Raw genomic sequence first — 21,647 nt, forward strand, 5'->3', positions numbered from 1 at the left:
CCAAAATTCCTTAGTTGAGAAGGATATTCTACCAATAGCACAACGCATGAGAACGCCTGAACACCAACGTACCCAACAAAGAAATCCGCCAACGCCGTAGTATGCTCCTCAACGCCATGAATCCAATGCCAACGCCGCCTTTTCATGCAAAACTGAAATCCAGTACGATCTATCGCAATCTCTGGGTATAATTTTCTAACTCATGACACGCTCAATAAGCTGACTGACTCGGTGTACATGGTCCTTTTGCTGTGAGGAAGCAAAGTTAGCGAAATTCGATCCCTTCGACTGAACTTTGGAAGGACTTACCATCAATGTGAAATGATTTGCTCCATCTGCTCTCACGATCTCGAACTCGGCACCAGGTAAGACTGTTTCCCAGCCATCTGGTCCGAAGTCGATTCGTTTCTGTACCATGAAATGCATGCCCTTCATCTTCGGTGCCTCTTCTTCTTTCATGACTGTATCGGCAGCCCATATAATGCCGACCTTGGGCATTCGTGCTGTGGGCAGTGGAGCCACGACATAATCCAGCATGACATCAACAACGGCGACGAAGTGCGGAATCAAGTATGGTGGAGGCTCCGAAGAGCCGTCGCTTGTGCCGCCCGGTTGGTTGGCGAACATTCCAACAGTATTGCAATGCTGGTAGAATTCGACGGGCAATTTCTCCATGACTTGTGGGACAGGTGCATCGATGATGATCAGCGAGTGCACTTCATCGCCGCCTTTCGCCAAAGCCTCTGCTGTGACATAAGCGAAGGCACCTCCAGATGACCAGCCGCCAAGGTGGTAAGGTCCTTGAGGCTGACGTCGCTTGATTTCATTCACAAAAGACTGGATCATGGCCTGGTGGGTGCAGCGCATGTTCTCGGGATCGCGAGCGTACGGGCAGTTGAGTCCGACGATGGCAACATCTGCTTTCAGTCGTGGAATGGTTAGATACGACGATGCAGAGCCGCCGCCATCGGGAAGCATGAAGAGAGTCTTTTGTGCGACCTTGGGAAGGCCCTGTAGGATCACAGAATTGGTGGCTCGACAGTACGGTTCCAGTTTGAGAGCAGGAGCTTCAGGTTCCTCGGTGCCGCTAGCGTCATTTGAGGTGACGCTGATCACATCATCACCTCTCGACCCACTGACAGATCCGCAGGGCGAAGACGACGTCGAGGGAGTGTCGCACGACTCGCTGTCGCTTTCTGTTGCGCACAGATCAAAGCCTTCGGTCGGGCCGGTAGATGTTTGAGCTGCGATTTGGCCGCACGATCCACCGAAGAACTCCTTGAGCTTCTGTACAGTCGGGAGTTCCGTGAAGAGGGAGAAGTCGGAATCGAGGTCCACTTCAAGTTCTTCTCGCAGCCTGCTGCTGATGACCAGGGAGCTCAATGAGTCAATCCCGACTTCTGTGAAGACAGTGTCATCTGTCAAATCATCGAGGGCCATGCCAGACTCCTCTGCTACAATTCTGATTGCAGCAGCCACCAATTCGCTGTTGTTGGTCGATACGGGACTTGACACAGGCTTGGCATGAGCCGGGGGAGCGTTGACGACCTGGGCCGCTGCAACCTCGATTTTGACCACTTCCAATTCAGGAGCTGGACTTGGTATCTGGGAGGGCTCCTCTGGAGTAGCTAGCACAATACTGAGGGCCTCTGGCACCATACCTCCGATGAAGGTCCTCAGGGATCCCACCGTAGGACAAGTAGCGAACAGAGCGAAGTCGGGATCGAGGTCGAGATCCAGGTCCTCCCGTAAACGCCCTGCAATGACCATCGAGCTCAAGGAGTCGACACCAATGTCTGTAAACTCGCTGTCATCGGTCAACTCTTGCAATGCAATGCCGCTTTCCTCCGATATAATCTGGAGCGCAGCTTGCACAGTAGAGCTGAATCGTCCAGAGCTTGAGTTCGAGGGTGTCGTCTTTGCTGATGCGGGTTTCGTTTCTGCTTGCGGCTTAGATAAGCTTGCTGGTTTCTCCGGCTTTTGTGGGGCGATGGCAGCGATTTTCTGAGTAGTCGGCGCTGCCTTTTGTACTTTTGTTGGCGCGAAGGCAGCCGGTCTAGGCGCTGTGGACTGCGCTGTTGAGACCTTCTCGCCTCGCTGGCGAGCGGCCTTATCGGACTGCGCTTGCAGCACAGCGCGCAACGCCTTGCGAGGCACGGATCGAAGCTGTCAAGAAATTAGCACATACTACCACTATCAAGTACAAAGGTCACATACCGAGAGCCCAGAGAAGAATGCAACGATGGTTTCTCCATCAAGCACAACAAGATCGCCGTGAACCAGATCGCCAGTCTTGTCAGGCACCATCTTGGTGTAGACTTCATATGGCTTGGTCTTATCCAGAGGTACATAGACCTGGAAGCTCTTCCAGCCATGGTTCACGAATACGGTCTGGTCGATATCCGTGTCGTCCTTTGCGTTCATTGCGAACCCCGCAACCTGAGTGAAGGCATCAATGAACGCAGGGTGGCTGGAATAGACTCCTTGATCTTTGCAGCCAGCGAGATTCATGACACTGATGGCTTCATTATCAGCCTCGTTCAGGATCAAATTCTGGAGTAGCTTGTAGTCGGAGTGGAAGCTGGCCATACTGCTCATCAGCTTGTAGCCACTCTTGGTGTTGTAGCGAACAAGCTCTCCTCTCAACATTCTGCTTCGCAAAGATTCAATAGCTTTGCGATACTCTGGAATGAGCTTCTGTTGGGTCTTCAATTGTGCCGTTGTGGTGAAGCGAACAGTGCAGGTTGCATGCTCAGTATCCAGCTTGCCATCCGCGAAGTATGTTGCGAACTTCACTTTGGCGCTGCGAGTGGTTGCAGCGGCCTTGGGCGGCCATGTCATCGTCAAGGTGGTACGAAGCAATTGAGGAGCTTTGCCGTGAGGTATCAAAGCCTTGTCCACGACGAGATCGCAGACATCGATCAGGCCATCAATGGCACCTTGGTGACCTGCACGAATGCGATCCATGCAGTACTTCCCAGCCTGTGCAGCGATGTCCGCATAGAATGATGGAGTGGCCAATGGGATACCGTCCACGAGGTGGCCTTGCGCAATATTGTTGACATCTGGCCTTGACATATCGGTCTCAACGACGAAGGTAGCGCCCAACGGCTCCGTCTTCTCTTCGACAACACGGTGAAGGGTCGTGGTCAACGGTATCTCGGGGTAAGCCTCTTTTGTCGCATCAAGTTTCGATGGCTTCGATGGCGCCTTCACGACTCCACCAGGAACGACCACGTTGCCCTCGAACGAGTGCTTTCCAGGCTCATACTTCGATGTCTGCCACTGGCCGTGACCCTCAGCACAATTACAGTGGATCTTGTGGCGATGCAGACACCAGTCGCCTTCGTACTCGATGTAGTAGTCCTTCAAGTCCCAAGAATATGTTGGCAACTCTGACATGACACGCTTCGAGCCGTCAAATGGTGCATGGTAGGCGCTCCAGTTGAGATCCAAGCCACCATTGTACAGTGTCGAGAAGATCGATTGCATGTTCACCCAAACATCGCTCTTGGGTTTGAGGGTCGGAAGAGCCACCTGCTTCGAGCCCAGAGTCATCTTGATCATGCCAGAGAGTAGAGGTTTGGGTCCTACTTCGATGAATACAGTACGCTCATTCACAAGCGAGCCACCGGCCGCATCTTGAAGTGCGCCAACAGCATCGACTGGCTTGCGGCAGTGCCTTGAAAGATATGAAGGACCAAAAACTCCGCTTTCATTGACGGCTTTGCCAAGTAATGTAGAAAGCACAGGCATCATCGGTTTGTTGAAGGTGACAGTTTGAGCCAGCTTCTCGAACTCAGGAAGGATGGCCTCGACTTGTGCAGAATGAAAGGCAAAAGGTAGCTTCAGCACTGTTGACTTGATGTTCTGAGCCGACAGCAGTCGACGAGCATCATTCATTTCGGCCGAAGATCCGCTCAATACGGTATCCTCTGGCCCATTCCAGCAAGAAATCTCGTACTGAGTACCAGCCAAGACTTTTTCGAGTGTCTGCACAGATGCTTTTGTGGCGAGCATACAGTGACTATGTCGTTGGCACTTGTCCTGAAGAAGCTGTGCTCTCCTGCCAACGAGATATATCGTGTCCGCAGCAGAGAGCACTCCTGCCATGTGCAAAGCGGCGTATTCGCCAAGGCTGTGTCCAATGACAGAAGTCGGGCGAATGCCAAACGAAGCGAGCAAATTGCCGAGTGCAATCTGTAAGCATGCGATGGCAAGTTGCACCACTACTGGAATCAGATCGTCGATCTCGCCTTCAGCTTCTGTCGAAGTGTAGACGTGAAGAAACGATGGGAAGCCGTAGCTCTGTGCCAGCTGATCGAGTCTTTGCAGTTCGCTGCGGAATGTTGGGTAGGCTTCGTAGAGCTGCTTGCCCATTCCGATATATTGACTGCCTTGGCCAGTGTATGCGAACGCGATGCTGGGCTTTGCTTTGGGTCGGTGCATGCCATCACCGTTCTCAATGCACTTGGCGAGTTTCGTCTCGATCTCACCGATCGAGGCGCCAGTGACACTCACACGATGTAGGTGATGCCATCGACGAGCTGTCATTGTATACGAGAGCTCAGACAGCGATGCTTCTGGTTTACGTTGCAGGAATCCAAGGAGGGCTTCCAGATTTCCCTTAAGAGATTTTGCAACGTGAGCAGATACAGTCACGATGTGCTGTGACCGAGTGTCCTCTGTGTGTGGCTTTTCTGTGGAGCGTGTAGGTGCATCTTCAATCAATAGCGCGGTATTGCCACCAGCAGCTGAGAAGTTATTTATCAGGGCTCGACGAGGAACAGAGCTTCTTGGCCAAGGTTTTGGCTCAAATGCAATGTGGACCTTGCGGGCTGGCAGGTCGGGGTAGTTGTGGTTGATCTTGCTTCCGGGTTTAATGCCGCAATGTGGAGGGATCATATTGTTCTGCATCATCAACAAGACTTTGATCAAGCTGGTCACTCCGGACACACCCTCGCCATGTCCGACATTGGCCTTCGCTGAGCCGATATAAACGTCACGAGAACGGAGGGCTTCGTTCGGAGCGAAGCATGCAAGGACAGACTTCATTTCCTCGGCGTCTCCGACTTGGGTTCCGGTACCATGCATTTCGACGTAGCCAACCGTGTCCGGATCTACGTTGGCAGCGGCCAAGCATGCAGACATGTTATCGATCTGTGCACTAGCGAGAGGTCTTGTCATCGATTCGGACATGGCAGAGTGGTTGGTCTTTGTGTCTAGAATGACTCCAAGGATTGGATCCTTATCTGCCAAGGCGTCCTCGAGTCGCTTAATGAACACTGTTCCAACGCCTTCTGCACGACAGTATCCATCTGCAGCATCGTCGAATGGTTTGCAATTTCCTGTGCGAGACAAGAAGAATCCTTTGTCGAGTCCAGCATGTCCATCAGGCGTGAAGATCATGTTGGTGCCGCCAGCTACGGCAGTGTCGCAGTCGCCTCTCCAAAGTGAATTGCATGCAAGGTGAATCGCTGCAAGACTGGAAGAACAAGCAGTGTCGTTGGTAAAGGACGGCCCGGAGAATTCAAAGCAGAAGTTAATTCTTCCCGGAATAAAGCCTCGATTACCGCCAGTGATGAAGTATGTGTCGATGTTCTGAGCTGTGTTTGTTTCCATCCAGTCGTTGGATGTCACACCGTGAAATACGCCCACTCGATTTCGTTGAGTAGAAGAGGTTGTGTCCGGAACAATACCGCCGCGTTCCATTGCCTCATACGTAGACATCAAGGCCATACGTTGTGCAGGATCCATCTGTGGTGCCTCTTTTGGAGAAATGCTGAAGAATTTCGGGTCAAATTGACCTGCAAAATTGAGCCAGCAGCCCCATTTAGTCGCACCCTTGTTACGCGCCTTGCCTGTTGGGTCGACATGTGTTTCGATATTCCAACGACGACGAGGAACCTCCTTCACGACATCGAGACCTTGATACAACAGTTCCCAGAATGCTTCCGTGCTTTGTGCTTCAGGAAAGCGGCCAGACATGGAGACGATGGCGAGTTTGCCTTTTGCCGAGCCTGAGCGATGACTGAAAGCTTCGGCTGCCTTCGTGGAGCCATCGGCTGCCACTTCCACGTGGGCAGAGAGTGCATTGGCAAGAGCCTTTTGTGCCGTCGTGTTCATTGGCTTGATGACAACTTTGTCAAGCACCGCAGAACTGAGGAACTGCGGCAAGTCGCACTCAACTTTATCCCATCGAATGGGGGCAACGAGGCATTGTGTCAAAGCAAGTTCTAGCAGGGCATAGTAGTTACTGGCCCAGGCCAGCTTTCCTGTGACACTGGACAAAAATGGTATCGTGCTAGAGTGACCGGACCATGATACTGCAGGAGTGGTGGCCAGGATCATGCGAATGTGTTCTGCGTTGAACAAGGCTGAGTTGTGAGCAGGAACACAGATTGGCAGCGACATTGATTTTGCGTTTGCCAACGCGGGTGTGCGTAGCAGCTCTCGCAATATGAGCGGCGAACCGCTGATGGTGGTTGACTTCGTAGCGTATGATGCGATCCATGGTCGGCCACCGCTTGGCAGATCTTTGCCGGAGCAAAACTCGTCAATGGCCTCAGTGGCACGTGCAGGATCGATTTTTGGTAGTACTGTTGACCAAGATTGGGCAATCACCTCTGGATCCGATGACGACAATAGAAGGTCCCTCATGTGAGTGGCACACAGTCCCAGGCGGAAAGCCACCAGTACAGTCTGAACTGCCAGCGGAAGAAGCTGTGATAGAGATGTGCTTGAAGCTACTGCTGCAGCAGCTAACGAACCAGTGCAGACGCCTAAGACGTAGCTGTCATTGGCTTGTGGGTAGACCTCCTGCTCCACATCCCTGGTAAAGTCAGTCTCACAAGCTTATCCGACAAGTGCAGAGCGCAACTATACCGAATGAATGCGCCCAATTGGCTGGTGCACGCAAGCGCTGTCTGAAATGCTGGACCAAGCTTGCCTTCTGTGTACTTCTGCACCAACTCCGCCAGATTGGCGGTTCGAGAAGCCTTGTGCACTGCAACTGGCAGGCTCTCGATCGACTCAGCACGGATGACATAATGTGCTTGGTCCAGGAATGCTGTCAATATGGGACTCTCGTGGTACGAGAGCAGTTCTTTTAGCTTTGGCACAAAGTCATATGTCTGATCTCCAAAGAGATACAAACGTGTGGCCTGGGCCATGTTTCAAACGAGTGCGTTGCAGCCAAGCAACCAGGTCGGAAGAGGGTGAAGGTCGATGTTGGCAATGGAAATCCAGAGCGACGTGAGCCGGGTCAGTGGTGATTATCACTATTGAGAGCTCCGATGCAGTACTATATTCGGTAATCGATGCATGTGGCTGCAGCTAGTCAACGTGGAGCCACGTGACTCGGACCACCAGGTGAGGCTTGGCCCGGCAAGCGAATGTGCATCGGCTTATTCGCTGAGCAAGATGTAAATGCGAACGACACGGCTGCAAAGCAGTCTGAATCTGATAGTAGTCAGCTCTGTTGTTCATCGCTGAGGAAGCTGGTCGCCAACAATGAGTCCCTTCATCCAGTGGCTGCTGGACATGACCGCTGGAGCACCGCTGCCATTTGTTGCAGCAGTGGTGGTTCTAGGACTGTCAACGACGTTCTTGTTTCAGGTGAGTAATCTGTTCAAGACAGCTACAGCCTTTGGCTGACTCGCCCTTGACCATCCGCAATGCATACTTTTCGCCTCTGTCCAAAATCCCAGGGCCATGGTACGCACGATTGACGGGAGCGAGACTGGCGTGGTCAGTGTTCCGCAGCAATCGCATCCACTACGTCCATTCCCTGCATCAAAGATATGGACCAGTCGTACTTATAGGGCCTTCCGAGATCGATGTCTCTGACCCGTACGCCGCGAGAGATATCCATCGCATGGGATCCAAGTTCACAAAGGCTCCATTCTACGCACTTCTATCCCCTGGTCCGGTGGACAACATCTTCAACTTTCGCGATGCTAAGTTGCACATGCAACGCCGCAAACTTTACGCACGTGGCTTCACTCTAGGAGGCCTGCGCAAAGAGTGGGAGCCGACTGTGCGCAGGATCGTACAAATTGCTGTCGACAAGATCAAGCAAGACGCTCGTACGAATACAGCCGAAGTCATGGGCTGGTGGACTCTCATGGCCAACGAGATAGTCTGTCGCTTGACATTTGGAGGTGGCCACGACACCGTCGAAGTCGGTGTAAAGGATCCTTTCGTGCTTATGCTGGAGCGACGTATGGGCGACGCAGCGCATCTTCTCAAGCACTTCGCACCACCACTCTTCTACATTGGTCGTCTGCTCGCAAAGGTCATCCCACGTCTCCACGATGTCTTCTATTCGCAAGAGAAGATGTTTGCAGCTGGTGGCGATGTGGTGATCAACGCCCGGTCCAAGAAGGCGAATGGCGAAACTACGAACCTTTTCGTCAAAGCTCTCGCGGAAGCAGAGCAAAGCGAAGAGAAATTGGCCACTCTTTCCGATACCGACATCATCACCGATGCTGGGGCGCTCTTACTGGCAGGGAGCGACCCTGCCGCTATTTCTTTAACGTTCCTATTGTACTGCGTCCTGAGCCGTCCGAAACTGCAGAAGGAACTCGAGGAGGCATGTGGCGCCATCGAGGGAGAGGTGACGGACGAAGCATGTGAGCAGATTCCACTCCTCAACGCTGTCATTGATGAAAGTCTGCGATTGTACGGTGCCGCGCCAGGGTGCATGCCCAGAAGTGTGCCCTCTGAAGGTGCAGTGCTCGCCGGGCACTACATTCCACCGCAAGCCATTGTGAACACGCAGAACTGGACTCTGCACCGCGACCCCAGCATATGGCCGAATCCCGAAGAGTGAGTGGTGGGATGAGGTTTCCAGACCATGATGTTCGCTAACGCTCTGCAGATTCGATCATACACGCTGGCTATGGGGCCTTTCGCAAGCTCAAAGCCTTGCTTTCAGCCCGTTCGGCCATGGCTCTCGCCAGTGCCTCGGGCTGTACCTGGGCAGGATGGAGATGCGCTTGGCCACGGCCATGTTCTTCCGAGACTGTGCGGGAGCAAAGTTGGCGGCCTCGGCGACTGCTGAGAGCATGGAGGTCTACGACAGCTTCATCGCAGGTCTACCACGGGATCGCCGGTTGGAAATCACCATGAAGTGAATGCAGTGGAGGAGGCGTATGGGATGTGTCGGTCAGTGTGCAGGACGGCGAGCGCGTCGCAGAGATGTTTGGATGGAGGACAAGAGGCTTGGCAGTCACGTGAGGGTCGTCTGATTGGCTGTGGCAGTTATCAACAACGCGCCTTCTTCTCGTACTGTCTTCCATTCCTCTTCCTCTCCCATTGACCGTGTTTTACATACACTCAGTCGCCTTGGTAGGCCACCAAATATCGTCCTCTGCGTTGGCTTCGAGCGATCATGTCATTTGACAAGCTCACCGATGATGTGCTTCCTTCATCCTTCGATGTGGATTCGCTTTGCGAGCGCTGACCGATGAGCTTTGCCATGCAGCACTTACTAAATGCAGATGTACAACGAATGAGTAGACCAAGGTAGGCTTACTGTTGATACCATTCCCTCAGACTTTGAAAATCAAATCGAAATGGCCCCTTATCTGCAAGAGTCTACAGAGCTTGTATTCCCTGACTACGAAGCTGGAATTTCGTGGTTTCCGGCTGCCAGCAAACAGGCTCGCCAGAAACCGGATGTGAACGAATCGCACATTGACGATCTACGGCGTCTGCTCGCAGCGACTGAAGCGCAGATCGTGGTTCCACAAGATGCAGCGTACGCAGACGCGATACACTGCTGGTCACAGACAGCAGAGAAGCTGGCCGGCGTCGTGGTCTATCCCACCCAAGCACACGAGGTCTCGACTACTCTACAGTACGCTATCGGAGCGGGTCTTGACATCGCCATCAAGTGCGGTGGGCACTCCACAAATGGCGCGAGCAGCACGGACGGTGGTGTGTTGATCAACCTGGCAAAGATGAAGAAGATTGTGGTTGACACAGAACGTATGCTTGTCCATGTCGGAGGCGGCTGCCTTTGGGGAGAGGTCGATAAGGCAGCTTGGCAGCACGGCTTAGCGGTGGTGGGTGGCAGCAATGGAACGACTGGCGTGGGCGGACTGACCTTAGGTGGTGGGTATGGTATGCTCACAGGCGAGCACGGTCTGGCCATCGATAATTTGGTCAGTGCCGAGATTGTCCTGGCAAATGGAAAATTGGTCCGAGCGAGTGAGTGTCACAACAGCGACCTGTTCTGGGTATGTTCGTTGAAAATTCGGATACTGCTTTGACTGATATACGCAGGCACTGAGAGGAGCTGGCCACAACTTTGGCATTATTACTGAGTTCACTCTTCGCGCTCATGCTCAAGGCGACATCTTCATGGGCGCTCTGGTCTTCCCACCGGTCCCGCAGGTCGTCAGTAAACTCGTGAAGCTCGTAAATGATCTTTACACCGTTACGGATACCCCAGCAGGACCATCAAGTAAAAGCGCCGGCAAGACCATGGGCCTCCTGGGTATCACTCATCAGCATGGTCGTACCGGTATCCTCCTCGTGGTGACATACAATGGTACAGAGAAAGAAGCTCGCGAGATCTACAAGCCGTTCTTCGATTTGGGTCCGGTCTTCGAGAACACCCGTATGGCTCCTTATCCGGAAGTCAATTCACAGATTCCTGCAGCACACGGCATCCGAAGTTCCATGAAAGGCGCCGCTTTTACCTTGCCAATTCGCGATACCTTCTTCCTCGACATTGTCAGACGGTATCAAGAGTTCATGCAGCGATGTCCAGAGGCCAGTGGTTCTCTAGTCGGTTGGGAGCTAATGGATCCTACTAAATTATGCGCCTCCGACAATGGCAGCTTCGCCACCCGTGGCTTTCACCTCAACAGTGTCATCATGCCAATGTGGAAATCTGCCAGTCTCGATGACACCTGCCGTAACTGGGCTCGCCAGATCGGCTCACGCTTCCAAGACGAACTCGACTGCAGCATGGGAAAGGGAGTCCGTTCTGATAGGGGCGCTGTCCTCCTATACGGAAACTACGATGTAGGTCAACTCATGTTCAATCTGATCTGCAAAAGCTAACTCATGCCAAAGCAATATGATGAGACTGCGAAGGACATCTTTGGGGCGAACTATCCCAGACTCCAGCAATTGAAGGCAAAATACGACCCGAGCAGAATTTTCAACAAATTATACCCAATTGAGCCAGCGTCATAGTTCAATGTAAACAAATACCTCTCACTTCACGCCACTTCTCCTGGTTGACAGCAATTCACAGCCGACCCTGCCAGCAGTTGCTCAGCCACGGCGCATGGGAGAGGCTCACAAGCAAGAGATTCGCACAGCAAATGAGCACAGTGAAGGAAGCGCCAAGAGTCGTTCGCTCACCGAATTGCGTTCAACAGCTGAAGGAAGCCAGGTCAACAGGCAATGAAGATCAAATGCAGAGCGTACGCTTGCGTCTCAGCGAAGCACACTTCTGAAGCATCACCATCAAGATGCCGTCCTACGCAATTCTTGGCGCTACAGGCAATGTTGGACAAGCTCTGCACCGAATACTGCTTCAATCTCCCGACAACACCATCAATGCATACTGCCGCTCCAAGCAAAAGCTGTTCACAATCAGTTCCCAAATTGCAGAACACGCACAAGTAACGGTCTACGAGGGAGCAATCACAGATATCGATCTGCTAGCAAATTGCATTCGCGACACACGGGCAGTCTTCCTCACCATCGCCGTGTACGACAACGAACGAAATTGCACTGTCGCTCAAGATGCTTCTCGCGCAACTCTGGCTGCCTTCGAGAAACTACAATCTGAGACACCTGGACGAACATTGCCCAAGCTGATCGTCCTCTCATCTGCCAAAATCGACAAGCACCTCTCGAGAAATATGCCAGCGCCTGTACTCGCCATCATCAACCGAGCCACTTCAAATCAAGCCAACGACTTGATCGCCGCAGAAACATTACTCAGAGAACACGAAGACTGGATTGAAATGATCTTCGTCAAACCCGGAGGTTTATGCCGAGACACGCAAAAAGGTCACAAGCTTAGTCTCGAAACCGAGCAGACGCCACTCTCATATTTGGATCTGGCAGCAGGCATGATCGAAGTTGCAGATTCCAAAGTCGGCGAATACAGAGGGAAGAACGTCAGCGTAATCCCTACGGGCGAAAATCTTCCCATTCCTTGGGAAAGCGGATTGGAGGTTGTGAAGGGCTTGCTGGCGCATTACATGCCTTGGACATATCCTTACACGGCTCCATTTAGGCTTTGAGAATTTCTGTAGATGTTCAGATGTGACCTCGAGAATCCCTCTTTGGTTCTTAGTTCATCGTTCTCACGTGATTTCGTGCTTGGCTCGGAGTGCTTGTAAGCTACTCGGTGAGCGAAGAATCGGTCCCAAAATTGACGTTGCAACTCCCAAACAGCGTTTGCGCCGACACGTCTGCTGACTGAGGCTGATGCCTGGCAATCTGAAACTGATCGAAGTGTAAGGATACAATCTGAGAAGAGACTAGTGAAGCTGTAATGATCAGAGATGTGCCATTCGCAAGCACAACTGATCATATGTCCTGGGTATTCAATTCTGCAAACCCGTGATATGCTGCGAATCCATTTCCATAGGCCTACCCGCCTTTCACTGCACATGTGATGCCTTCTTCAATGACATCCAAAGCTCTCGCTTCGCCCAAATCGACCAGATCTTCTGATCGAGGAAATCACCAGTCTTCTCAGTATCAAGCGTGATATCGTAGTGCCACAAAATTTTCGAGAGGATTAGTCTCAACTCCGCATATGCCAAGTTCTTGCCGATGCAGTTTCTCACGCCTACAGACCAAGGCTGGAATGCAGACCAGTTGTTGACACCCATTGCTGGGTCATTCTTGTTGAGATGGCGCTCGGGGATGAATTCATAGGGCTTTGTGAAATTGTAGTCGGCGTAGTATGTGCCCAGGTGGCTGAGGCCAACGCGCATCTGTTGCTGTCAGTGTGGTGATTTGGAGCAAGGAAGTGCGAAAGTACTTACGTCTTCTGGGATGAATTTTCCACAAACAGTAGCGCCACCTGCAGGCACCACTCGAGGTGGCTGACCAGGAACGGAAGGATACATGCGGAGCGTCTCGTCGATGACGGCAGTCATGTAAGGCAAGTGGTTGACAGACTGCAGATTAATGTCCTCGGGCGAAGCGAAAGTCGAGCGAACCTCAGCGACGGCCTTCTCCATGCGATTGAACTTGCAGAGCAGATATGTCATGCCGCAAAGAGCAGAAGCCGTGGTTTCAGAGCCTCCAACAACCATGACCGCCGCATTGTTGAGCATTTCTCCTCTGCTCATACCGCTGCCGTCTTCGTTGTCTTCGCCGGACTTGACAATGACACGGTCCCAGAAGTCACCTTGTTCGCCAGTCTTTTGCATGCGCCGGCCGATCTTTTCGATGGCGTAGGTGTAGTTCTGTTGTCGCTTGCCTCGTAGCTCTTTGGGCAGAACATAAGGCGTCAAAGGCTCAATACCCATGCTTCTCATCACATGTGAGATGGCGACACTCTTGAGATTCTTGTGAATGGCATCGACCCAAGGATGGATTTGACGATCACGAAGACTGTTGAAAGATTCGCCGAAAGACAAGGCTCCGATAGTGTCAAAGACGGCCATGTTGAAATAGTTCACCATTTCGACGGCTTTGCCAGATTCTGCAACTTCACCGAGCACCTGCACGAACAAATTTGCGTACTCCACAATGGTCTTCTCTTGAGTTCGAAGACCTTTGTCTGAGAAAGCGTGGCCGAACAGACTTCTGAATCGGGCGTGGTTCTTCGTGTCAGATACGAGAATGCTCATCACACCGTTCGGTGCGAGCGGCAGGCGAATCGGATCTTTGAGGAATTCTGGTCGACCAGGAACGTGTGCAACGATGTCTTTCCATGCCTGAGCATTGGAATAGCTGAGCTCATCTGGCTTGATGCGAACACACTCTCCGTAGACTTGATGGAAGCCACGAAGTTGATGGTGCATGGTCCCACGAAGCAATGCAATCTTCCATGGTAGCGATGTGGCTCTCCAGAGGATAGGGCCAGGTGCCCAAGCAAGAGGATGAAAGAAGAGGTTGTAGACTGCTACTGATGCAATGTATGCAAGTCCTGCGAGTGGAAGTAAGAGCAACAGCACTGCTGCGGCTGCAGCACTATTTGCTGGGAGGATGCTCAGCGTCGACATTGTGGATAACTGAGTGTCAATGGCATCAACCGAGACGAACGCTGAGCTGGAACAAGCAGCACAAATAGGTGCTGCTACAGCCTACCTGAGGCTGATTACATCTCGGCAAGCGATGAAAGGTGGATGTTGGCATCCCAGCACTATCCAGCTTATGCTCGATCCTGCCGTTCATATTGTTCAAGCTTTGTCGGAGTAGGCTTCTGCTGATCACTTCGCTCGCCGACATAAGTCTTGGCATTTTTCCTGCTGCACGCTGCATTGGGCACACTTCGAGCTCACACGACCACTGGCTCTTAGTCGGCACGGTCATTGCGGCGTTCCGATATCCCGTACATTGTTCGGTCCTGAGGTTGATCACCATCGGCACGGAGTCGATACCGTTTCTGTAAGTAGTCGCTTCCTCCTACAGCAAGGATGTTGTTGGTGGCGTTCCTTCGAGATCCAGCATTCAGCAAAACATGTCGACACGATGCGGGAATCACCGAGACTCTAACTTGATGCAACAGTATGGAGTGTTACCCAAGAAAGCAACTCTCAAACCGACGCCATTCAAAGTGCATATTGCAGAGGAGAAACTGCAGCTGTTCACAGATCTGGTCCGCTTATCGCCGGTAGCGCCTGCAGTCTATGAGAACTCGAACACTAAAATCGGTCGTCGATATGGAGTGCGTCGTGATTGGGTTGCTGAAGCTAAGGAAGTCTTGTCCACGTCGTTCAGCTGGCGAAAATTCGAAGAGAGGATAAACCGGTATCCCAACTTCAGAGTAGCGCTTAAAGATGACGAAGACTTGGAGCTCAATATCCACTTCGTGGCTTTGTTCTCGAAAAGACAAGATGTTACACCCATCATACTCTACCACGGCTGGCCCGGCACCTTCGTAGACTTTCTCGAGATTCTTGATCGGCTTGCAGCAAGATATACTCCGGAAACAATGCCATACCATATCGTGGTGCCGTCATTACCAGGAACTGCGTTCTCCTCTGGCCCAACGACCGACGTCGACTACTCATTGGTTCGAGCAGCGTACTGTCTCGATTCACTTATGCTTGGACTGGGTCTGGATCATTACATTGCTCATGGTGGCGGCCTCGGTGCAGGAATCGCCAATATTCAAGCATTGGCGTTTTCCTCTTGTGAAGCTTTTCATGTGAACACCTTTCTGATGGCACCTCCTGTGGATCACGAGAAGCTGTATGTCGATGAAGAGGACAAGAACAACATCCGCCGATGCGTGCAATTCCTTCGTACTGGAATGGCATATGCCTCGGAGCATGGTACAAGACCTGCAACCACTGGTCTCACACTGCAAGCGAGTCCCATTGCAATGTTGAGTTGGTATGATGTTTGAATGCCAAAGCATGGCAACGTGTGACTGATGATCTTCAGGGTTGGCGAGAAGTATCTCGAATGGTCAGATGAGGACCCCCCTCTCGAGGCAAGTGAAACTGCGACAGCTGCAAGACGCTCATACTGATAATGATCAACAGAAAGTGCTCGAGACTGTCGCACTTTATTGGCTTACAGAAAGCATTCCTCGCGGGTTATACGCTTTTCGAAAGTAAGTGCAAATCTTCCAAGGATATTGCATGCACTCGTACTGATCATCATGCTCAACAGAATCGTCGGAGGGCCCCCACCGCGATTACCATTCATCGAGAAGCCGTTTGGTTACTCAACATTTCCAAAAGACGTCATGCCTGTGCCAGTGAGCTGGGCAGCCACGACAGCGAAACTAGTTTTCTTCAAGAAGCACACTAGTGGAGGCCGGTTTCCGGTGAGTTGCTCCTCTTGACTCATCTGAAGGCATAATTGACCATTCGGTAGGCAATTGAGAAGCCAAGGTTACTGCTAGAAGACATCGAGGCATTCGTGAAGGCGGTGCATCCTGCATCGTCTCCCAGAAAGCGGCGAGCGAGCTCCGAGCTGGACAGTCCCAATAGCATTAGAGATTTTCGAATTTGACCTCTTCAAAATTATACAGCGCAGATGTATCATTACGTCCAAGATCAGTATTGAGCAGCGCTAGGCGTTCCACGGGAATGAAGCATGAAAGTTGAAGCATTGGTAGCCATTTGATAGAAAGTATGCAGCGGACAATGTCTGCAGTCTGCTACGCATTGGCATACACCCCAGAAGCTCGGATATTTCGTTGCGACTTCGATATTTGCGCTACCTCCGAATACATGTTAGAACGAGAGGAGCCCGGTTGTTCCTAACATTCCCAAAACAGCTCCAGCAAGTGGGAAGAGCGCTCGAATCGCGTTCAGTCTGTTCCAAGATTGTACCAGTGCAGAAGCATCGAAGATATCTGTTTTCCCATTTTCTTCCGCAGCAAACAGCGCATCGTTGGTTCGCTTCATGAATATCCAGGTATATGGGATCATAGAGACGGTGGTCGCGGCTGCTGCAAGGAATACTCCGTATGACTGCCCAGTGGAGTTCTTCGTATAGGCACCAAATGTGTACAGAACAGCAGTGGCGATGGCGATTCCGGGACCTTTGCGGTGTCCATTGTAAAATATATCACTCCATTGTCGGATCAGGTGCGGTCCCTCAGAAGTGTTCTTCGTGATCACAGGTATTGTCAACAAGAACAGCGACATGATCGTACCTGGTCGATGTCAACAAAAGTCCATCGGACCTTCACTTCTTCTCGTACCAGACAGGAATGATCCCGTGATGACGGCGATCGCTTCTGTACCAATCTTTGCATCCGCCATTGTCATAAGCCGATGAATTCACTCAAGGCGTTGTCTTCGGTATTCATAGGAATGAATCTTGTCGTTGACAGGAGCAAGCGATGACGAGAATGACGATGTAGCAACATCCAGTGTCCAGACCTACCAGCTACAATTGTGACCGCGTGGCAACGTCACTGCCGCTTCCTATAAGCTCTGGGCAAGTGTTGCACTGCAGCATTTGAAATTGGCCATGCCGGTCACGTGATTTGTCAGACACAAAGCGACTTGCTTCGCTCGCCGAAATAAGCAGTCCTGCGGATTGTGATTCGTCGATCCTCTACAGCACCATACTGTATACCCAGTTTGCCTGCAAGGCATGCGCCGACCGAGCTCTGTGGCTGCCAGAGCTATGGCGATCGATATGCGACTGCGCTGAGTGAACATTGCGCAGGCAGGATCTTCGGCTTTCGCACAGCGTGTACAGCTGTAGAGCTGGCGGATGAAGGTTTGCCGCATAGATAAGTCGAGTACACGTCTCTTTGAATGGCGTACCCAGACAAATCTCATCATCATGTTTCGACAAATTACGTTGACGGCTGCAGTCGCAGCCGTTGGTATGGCTGCCGTGCAGGCACCTGCCCTCGCGCAAATCCCAATCCTGTCGAGCCTGTTCGGAAGCTCTGATGAAGGTGCGGCACAGCTCGACGGACGCATTCAGGCTCAGGACCTGCTCAGCTCACACTTTGGCATGTACGGCTGGCCAGGACAGTCTTTCGACTATGTGATTGTGGGTGGTGGAACTTCCGGTCTCGCGATGGCACGAAGGTTGTCACAAGATGGCTCGGCGTCTGTTGCAGTAATTGAAGCGGGAGGCTTCTATGAGATTGATGCTGGAAACGCGACTGAAGTTCCCATGTACCTCTTCAATTACTTTTTCGACAATGGGTACATGAAGAATCCACTCTTCGATTGGTACCAGTACACAACCCCACAGCCAGTATGTATAGTCGCAAACTTGGCCTCGAGTAGACATTGATTGATTGCAGGGCCTTGCCAACCGAGAGATGTTTTACATGCAGGGCAAAACGCTTGGTGGCAGCACAGCTCGTGGGGCCATGTTGTACCAAAGGTGAGTTGTCTTGAACCGTAGGGGAAGATCATCATGCTGACGATTGGCCAGAGGCTCAAAGGGAGCCTACCAAAAGTGGGCTGACCAGGTCGGAGATCAATCCTATAGCTGGGAGAACTGGCTTCCGTACTTTCAGAAAGGCGTAAAGTGGTCAGGTCCGAACACGAATCCGCGACCAGCAAATGCTACGGCTGTGCACTCCACGTCTGCGTTTTCTCCAGAAGGCGGTCCCCTCAACGTCGCATATCCCTATCTCACCAACGCCATCTCATCCTGGGTGGACAAAGCCTTGGAGAAGCTTGGCTTTGCGCAAGCGTCTGGTTTCTCCGATGGTAACCTCCTTGGAAGAGGCTATATCACCCACACGATCCACCCTCACACTCGTCGTAGGGAGACTTCGTCAACATCATACCTTCGCGAAGCTTTGATGGACAGCAAGAAGTTGAATCTTAACATTTACACTCGAACAATGGCCAAGAAGATCTTGTTCGACGAAAACAAGAAGGCGACCGGAGTTGTCGTCAATACGGATGGCTTCGAGTGGAAAATTGCGGCGAACAAGGAAGTGATCGTGGCAGCAGGCTTCTCCAGATCGCCTCAACTCCTGATGGTTTCCGGAGTCGGACCCAAAGAGGTGCTCGAGCCCCTCGGCATCCCAGTCCTTTCTGATCTGCCGGGAATGGGCAAGAATCTCCACGATACCATCATTCTTGGCCCAACGTATCCCGTGAAGGTAGAGAGCCACAGCCAGCTGCTCGGCAGCAAGGAGACTCTTCCTCGTTCCATTTACGAGTACAACAACTTCCGAACAGGTTTGCTTACCAACCCTGGCCAAGACTTCTTTGCATTTGAGAAGCACCAGCCTGGCATGCTCAGCGAGAGCACTGCTGCGCAGATTGATGCGGAGTATCCAGCTGACTGGCCAACATTCTCATACATCGCGCTTGACGACACATTTGTGCCGCAGTTCAATGGCAAGAACTACTTCAGCATGTCTGCGGCATTGATGACCACTTTCAGCCGTGGAACAGTGAGCATCACAAGCAACGACACTGCGGTGAATCCAATCGTAGACCCGCAATGGCTCGCCGATCCTCGAGACAAGGAGTTGGCCGTGGCTGCCTTCCGACGTTGCCGATCCTTTGTTGCGACTGAGACACTGCAGGAGGTCATCGCCGGGCCTGAGCTGCTACCAGGCGCGAAGTACCAGACTGACGAGCAAATCATCGAGTACATCTCTAAGACCTCTGATGCTTATTACGCCGGCGTTGGTACCTGCAAGATGGGCAAGAAGGATGACCCCATGGCAGTGCTCGATTCTAAAGCGCGTGTGCGAGGTGTTGAAGGTGTACGCGTCGTCGACTCCTCGTCTTTCCCATTCGCTATTGATGGGCAGCCAATGGGTACTGTGTACGCGTTGGCGGAAAAGATCTCCGCGGAGATCCTGAAAGATGCATGAGTATTGCGTCAAAGCGGGACCGCTGCGAAAGGCCATGCTCTACCTTCAAGCATTGTCTGAACAGCATGCTGACGAGGATGAATGGCATCTGGCAGACGTTGGATCGGGTGCAGAGCAGAACTTCTCCTCAAGTAGAGAGAGAGTCCTGAAAGGTTGATTCAGGCATCACTGATTCGTTTTTTGGAAGAGGGGCGATGCAATCCGCATCACGGAGCATACTGGCGTTTTGGAGCAAGGCGTTTGGCGTTCATGCTCGACCGAGGGTGTCGTGTTGTACCAGAGGAATAGCATTTGATTGAAGCAATTTCAAAAAGCCGGCTCATCCGTGGGGTGCTATTTCTCCTCCCTCAGTCACGCGCAATGCATGTAGTGACGTTGAGATTGCTCAGATCTTGCTGAAAGTCGCTCGTCATGATGAAGTTGTACGAGCAGCGGAGGAAACTGCAATGGAATGGGACGAGCGACGTTTTGCCAAGCCAAGCTTCCCGCTCTTGATGCCTGAGGCGCTAACACAAAGTTCCCACCTCTCTCTCTCTTTCTCTCTCCACTTCTACGGTGACAGTTCTCCATGGACATTCTTGCAATCTGCTCGTCCATACCAAGCGGTCCAACGAACACCCGACACCGTCCATGGATCCTATCTCTACGCATGGCGTCAGCACATGGAGAGGCGCCTATTGAGAACAGCATCTCTCGTCTGACGACAATCTAGATGCACGACACAAGAGATTCAATCACAGCAAGCAGCATGAAAATTGGACTGACGTCTCAATGGAACGGATGAGAAATGCTCAGAACTATGGATCGTGGCACAAGCTCAAATTTGGGGCCACACCGACGCAAATGGCTTGACGCAGAAGTACAGAAGACAGCGAATCCTTCAGATGACTTCAGTCTAGAAGCGTTGGAGCCCAGCAACTCCTCCACCAACCTGTCGCTCTTCCCCAGGCTCCACTTATGAGGAAGCCCAGCAGTATACCCCAAGACTCGTTCACTTTCCCGGTGGCAGTTACTCCCACTGCTTGGCCCATGAATTCGTCCTGTCGCTCAGCAATTTCAGTCATCGCAGCTCCCAGATCCGCATAGCTCAACGCGGTTGCTTGCTTGTCCTGTGATCCGCAAGGAATCAGGGCATGGCCAGTACACTTCTCTCCTTGAGCATCGTGAAGCGTTGGCGGATCGACCCACACGTACTTCATGAGGCCGACAGCAGCTGCGGCTTCATACACAGTACACGCCCGCCTTACATCTGCATATGCGTAGTGCAGACAAAACATGACCACCTTATGGACGGGCTTCGGCGTTTGCGCGGCTAGTGGTGGATTCAGTGAGGCACTTCTGAGGTTGACAATTGTGGGCGCTTCGAATTCGCCCTCGCCCTGGAGTTTGCGAGCAGTCCAGAGAGTCTCTCGAATTGCAGTCGCTGTGGAGAGTGCCAGATCTGTGCCCATTTGCGAACCATTCTGTGCCACGCACATGAAGATGGTGCCCACCTCACCCAGGCACGACGCCAATACTGATCGATTTCCGACATCGCCTTCGAATATGTTGATTGAGAATTTGGCTTTCTGCTCCAGCTCGGGGAATGCTCTGAACAGCTTGTCTTTTGATCGGACGAGGATATTCAATACGATATCACTGTGCTGTTTCTCGAGAAGGGCTCGCAACACAGCAGATCCGGTGGCCCCCGTGGCCCCAAGAAGGGCATATCTCTTGGTCGTAGGCATGGCTCTCTTCAATGCCTCAGAGCAAGCTCGATGTGTAGATCATCTGATCGGCTGTCACTACTTCGAATCGGCGCATGCGACGTACGAGCTGGGTCTTCAGACCGAAACTTGCAACCGACATGGAGCGAGCAGGCCGCTGAGCGAAACTCTTGGCATATATCGGACTTTTGCCCATGCATAGCCTGCAGCACCTCATTTCTCTTGCCAGCAGCGAAATGTGCCAGAGGACGCGAAACCAGATGTTTGAACCGACTGAGCTGGAACCTAATATGAATTGCCTGATAATTAATCTGGTTGTATTTCCAGCATCTGCAGCAAAACTACACGCGGACCGGTTCTGAATAAGACAACAACGGTTTCAGAAAGCGATTCAATTCTAGCACAGCACAATGTTTGATGTCTCTACTGTGGCACTAAATGCTCCGAACGCCGGT

The 21,647-nt window shown here is 52.1% G+C and overlaps 9 protein-coding genes across 9 annotated transcripts; 5 read left to right on the top strand and 4 right to left on the bottom strand.

Moving 5' to 3' along the window:
• Positions 1-195: 195 nt before the first annotated feature.
• CKM354_000939400 (uncharacterized protein) lies at positions 196-7,172 on the bottom strand (the record flags this gene model as incomplete). The annotated part of the gene is made up of 4 exons (XM_044804814.1): positions 196-249; positions 310-2,166; positions 2,218-6,832; positions 6,886-7,172. The coding sequence occupies 4 exons, from the start codon at positions 7,170-7,172 to the stop codon at positions 196-198; spliced, it is 6,813 nt and encodes a 2,270-aa protein (XP_044660749.1).
• Positions 7,173-7,512: 340 nt separating this feature from the next.
• On the top strand, positions 7,513-9,137 carry CKM354_000939500 (uncharacterized protein; the record flags this gene model as incomplete). The annotated part of the gene is made up of 3 exons (XM_044804815.1): positions 7,513-7,584; positions 7,640-8,829; positions 8,882-9,137. The coding sequence occupies 3 exons, from the start codon at positions 7,513-7,515 to the stop codon at positions 9,135-9,137; spliced, it is 1,518 nt and encodes a 505-aa protein (XP_044660750.1).
• A 441-nt stretch (positions 9,138-9,578) lies between these two features.
• CKM354_000939600 (uncharacterized protein) lies at positions 9,579-11,211 on the top strand (the record flags this gene model as incomplete). The annotated part of the gene is made up of 3 exons (XM_044804816.1): positions 9,579-10,244; positions 10,291-11,037; positions 11,089-11,211. The coding sequence occupies 3 exons, from the start codon at positions 9,579-9,581 to the stop codon at positions 11,209-11,211; spliced, it is 1,536 nt and encodes a 511-aa protein (XP_044660751.1).
• Positions 11,212-11,492: 281 nt separating this feature from the next.
• Positions 11,493-12,275, top strand: CKM354_000939700 (uncharacterized protein; the record flags this gene model as incomplete). Its single annotated transcript, XM_044804817.1, has 1 exon — positions 11,493-12,275. The coding sequence occupies one exon, from the start codon at positions 11,493-11,495 to the stop codon at positions 12,273-12,275; it is 783 nt and encodes a 260-aa protein (XP_044660752.1).
• A 363-nt stretch (positions 12,276-12,638) lies between these two features.
• CKM354_000939800 (uncharacterized protein) lies at positions 12,639-14,216 on the bottom strand (the record flags this gene model as incomplete). The annotated part of the gene is made up of 2 exons (XM_044804818.1): positions 12,639-12,977; positions 13,029-14,216. 2 exons carry the CDS (start codon positions 14,214-14,216, stop codon positions 12,639-12,641), a joined length of 1,527 nt encoding a protein of 508 aa, XP_044660753.1.
• A 458-nt stretch (positions 14,217-14,674) lies between these two features.
• CKM354_000939900 (uncharacterized protein) lies at positions 14,675-16,179 on the top strand (the record flags this gene model as incomplete). The annotated part of the gene is made up of 5 exons (XM_044804819.1): positions 14,675-15,552; positions 15,604-15,652; positions 15,705-15,775; positions 15,835-15,991; positions 16,042-16,179. 5 exons carry the CDS (start codon positions 14,675-14,677, stop codon positions 16,177-16,179), a joined length of 1,293 nt encoding a protein of 430 aa, XP_044660754.1.
• A 224-nt stretch (positions 16,180-16,403) lies between these two features.
• Positions 16,404-16,937, bottom strand: CKM354_000940000 (uncharacterized protein; the record flags this gene model as incomplete). The annotated part of the gene is made up of 2 exons (XM_044804820.1): positions 16,404-16,828; positions 16,877-16,937. The coding sequence occupies 2 exons, from the start codon at positions 16,935-16,937 to the stop codon at positions 16,404-16,406; spliced, it is 486 nt and encodes a 161-aa protein (XP_044660755.1).
• Positions 16,938-17,469: 532 nt separating this feature from the next.
• CKM354_000940100 (uncharacterized protein) lies at positions 17,470-19,486 on the top strand (the record flags this gene model as incomplete). The annotated part of the gene is made up of 3 exons (XM_044804821.1): positions 17,470-17,895; positions 17,945-18,027; positions 18,079-19,486. 3 exons carry the CDS (start codon positions 17,470-17,472, stop codon positions 19,484-19,486), a joined length of 1,917 nt encoding a protein of 638 aa, XP_044660756.1.
• Positions 19,487-20,376: 890 nt separating this feature from the next.
• Positions 20,377-21,213, bottom strand: CKM354_000940200 (uncharacterized protein; the record flags this gene model as incomplete). Its single annotated transcript, XM_044804822.1, has 1 exon — positions 20,377-21,213. The coding sequence occupies one exon, from the start codon at positions 21,211-21,213 to the stop codon at positions 20,377-20,379; it is 837 nt and encodes a 278-aa protein (XP_044660757.1).
• Between the last annotated feature and the right edge of the window lie 434 nt (positions 21,214-21,647).

The sequence above is a fragment of the Cercospora kikuchii genome (genome assembly GCF_019650295.1).
Source record: "Cercospora kikuchii DNA, contig_00006, whole genome shotgun sequence".
NCBI lineage: Eukaryota > Fungi > Ascomycota > Dothideomycetes > Mycosphaerellales > Mycosphaerellaceae > Cercospora > Cercospora kikuchii.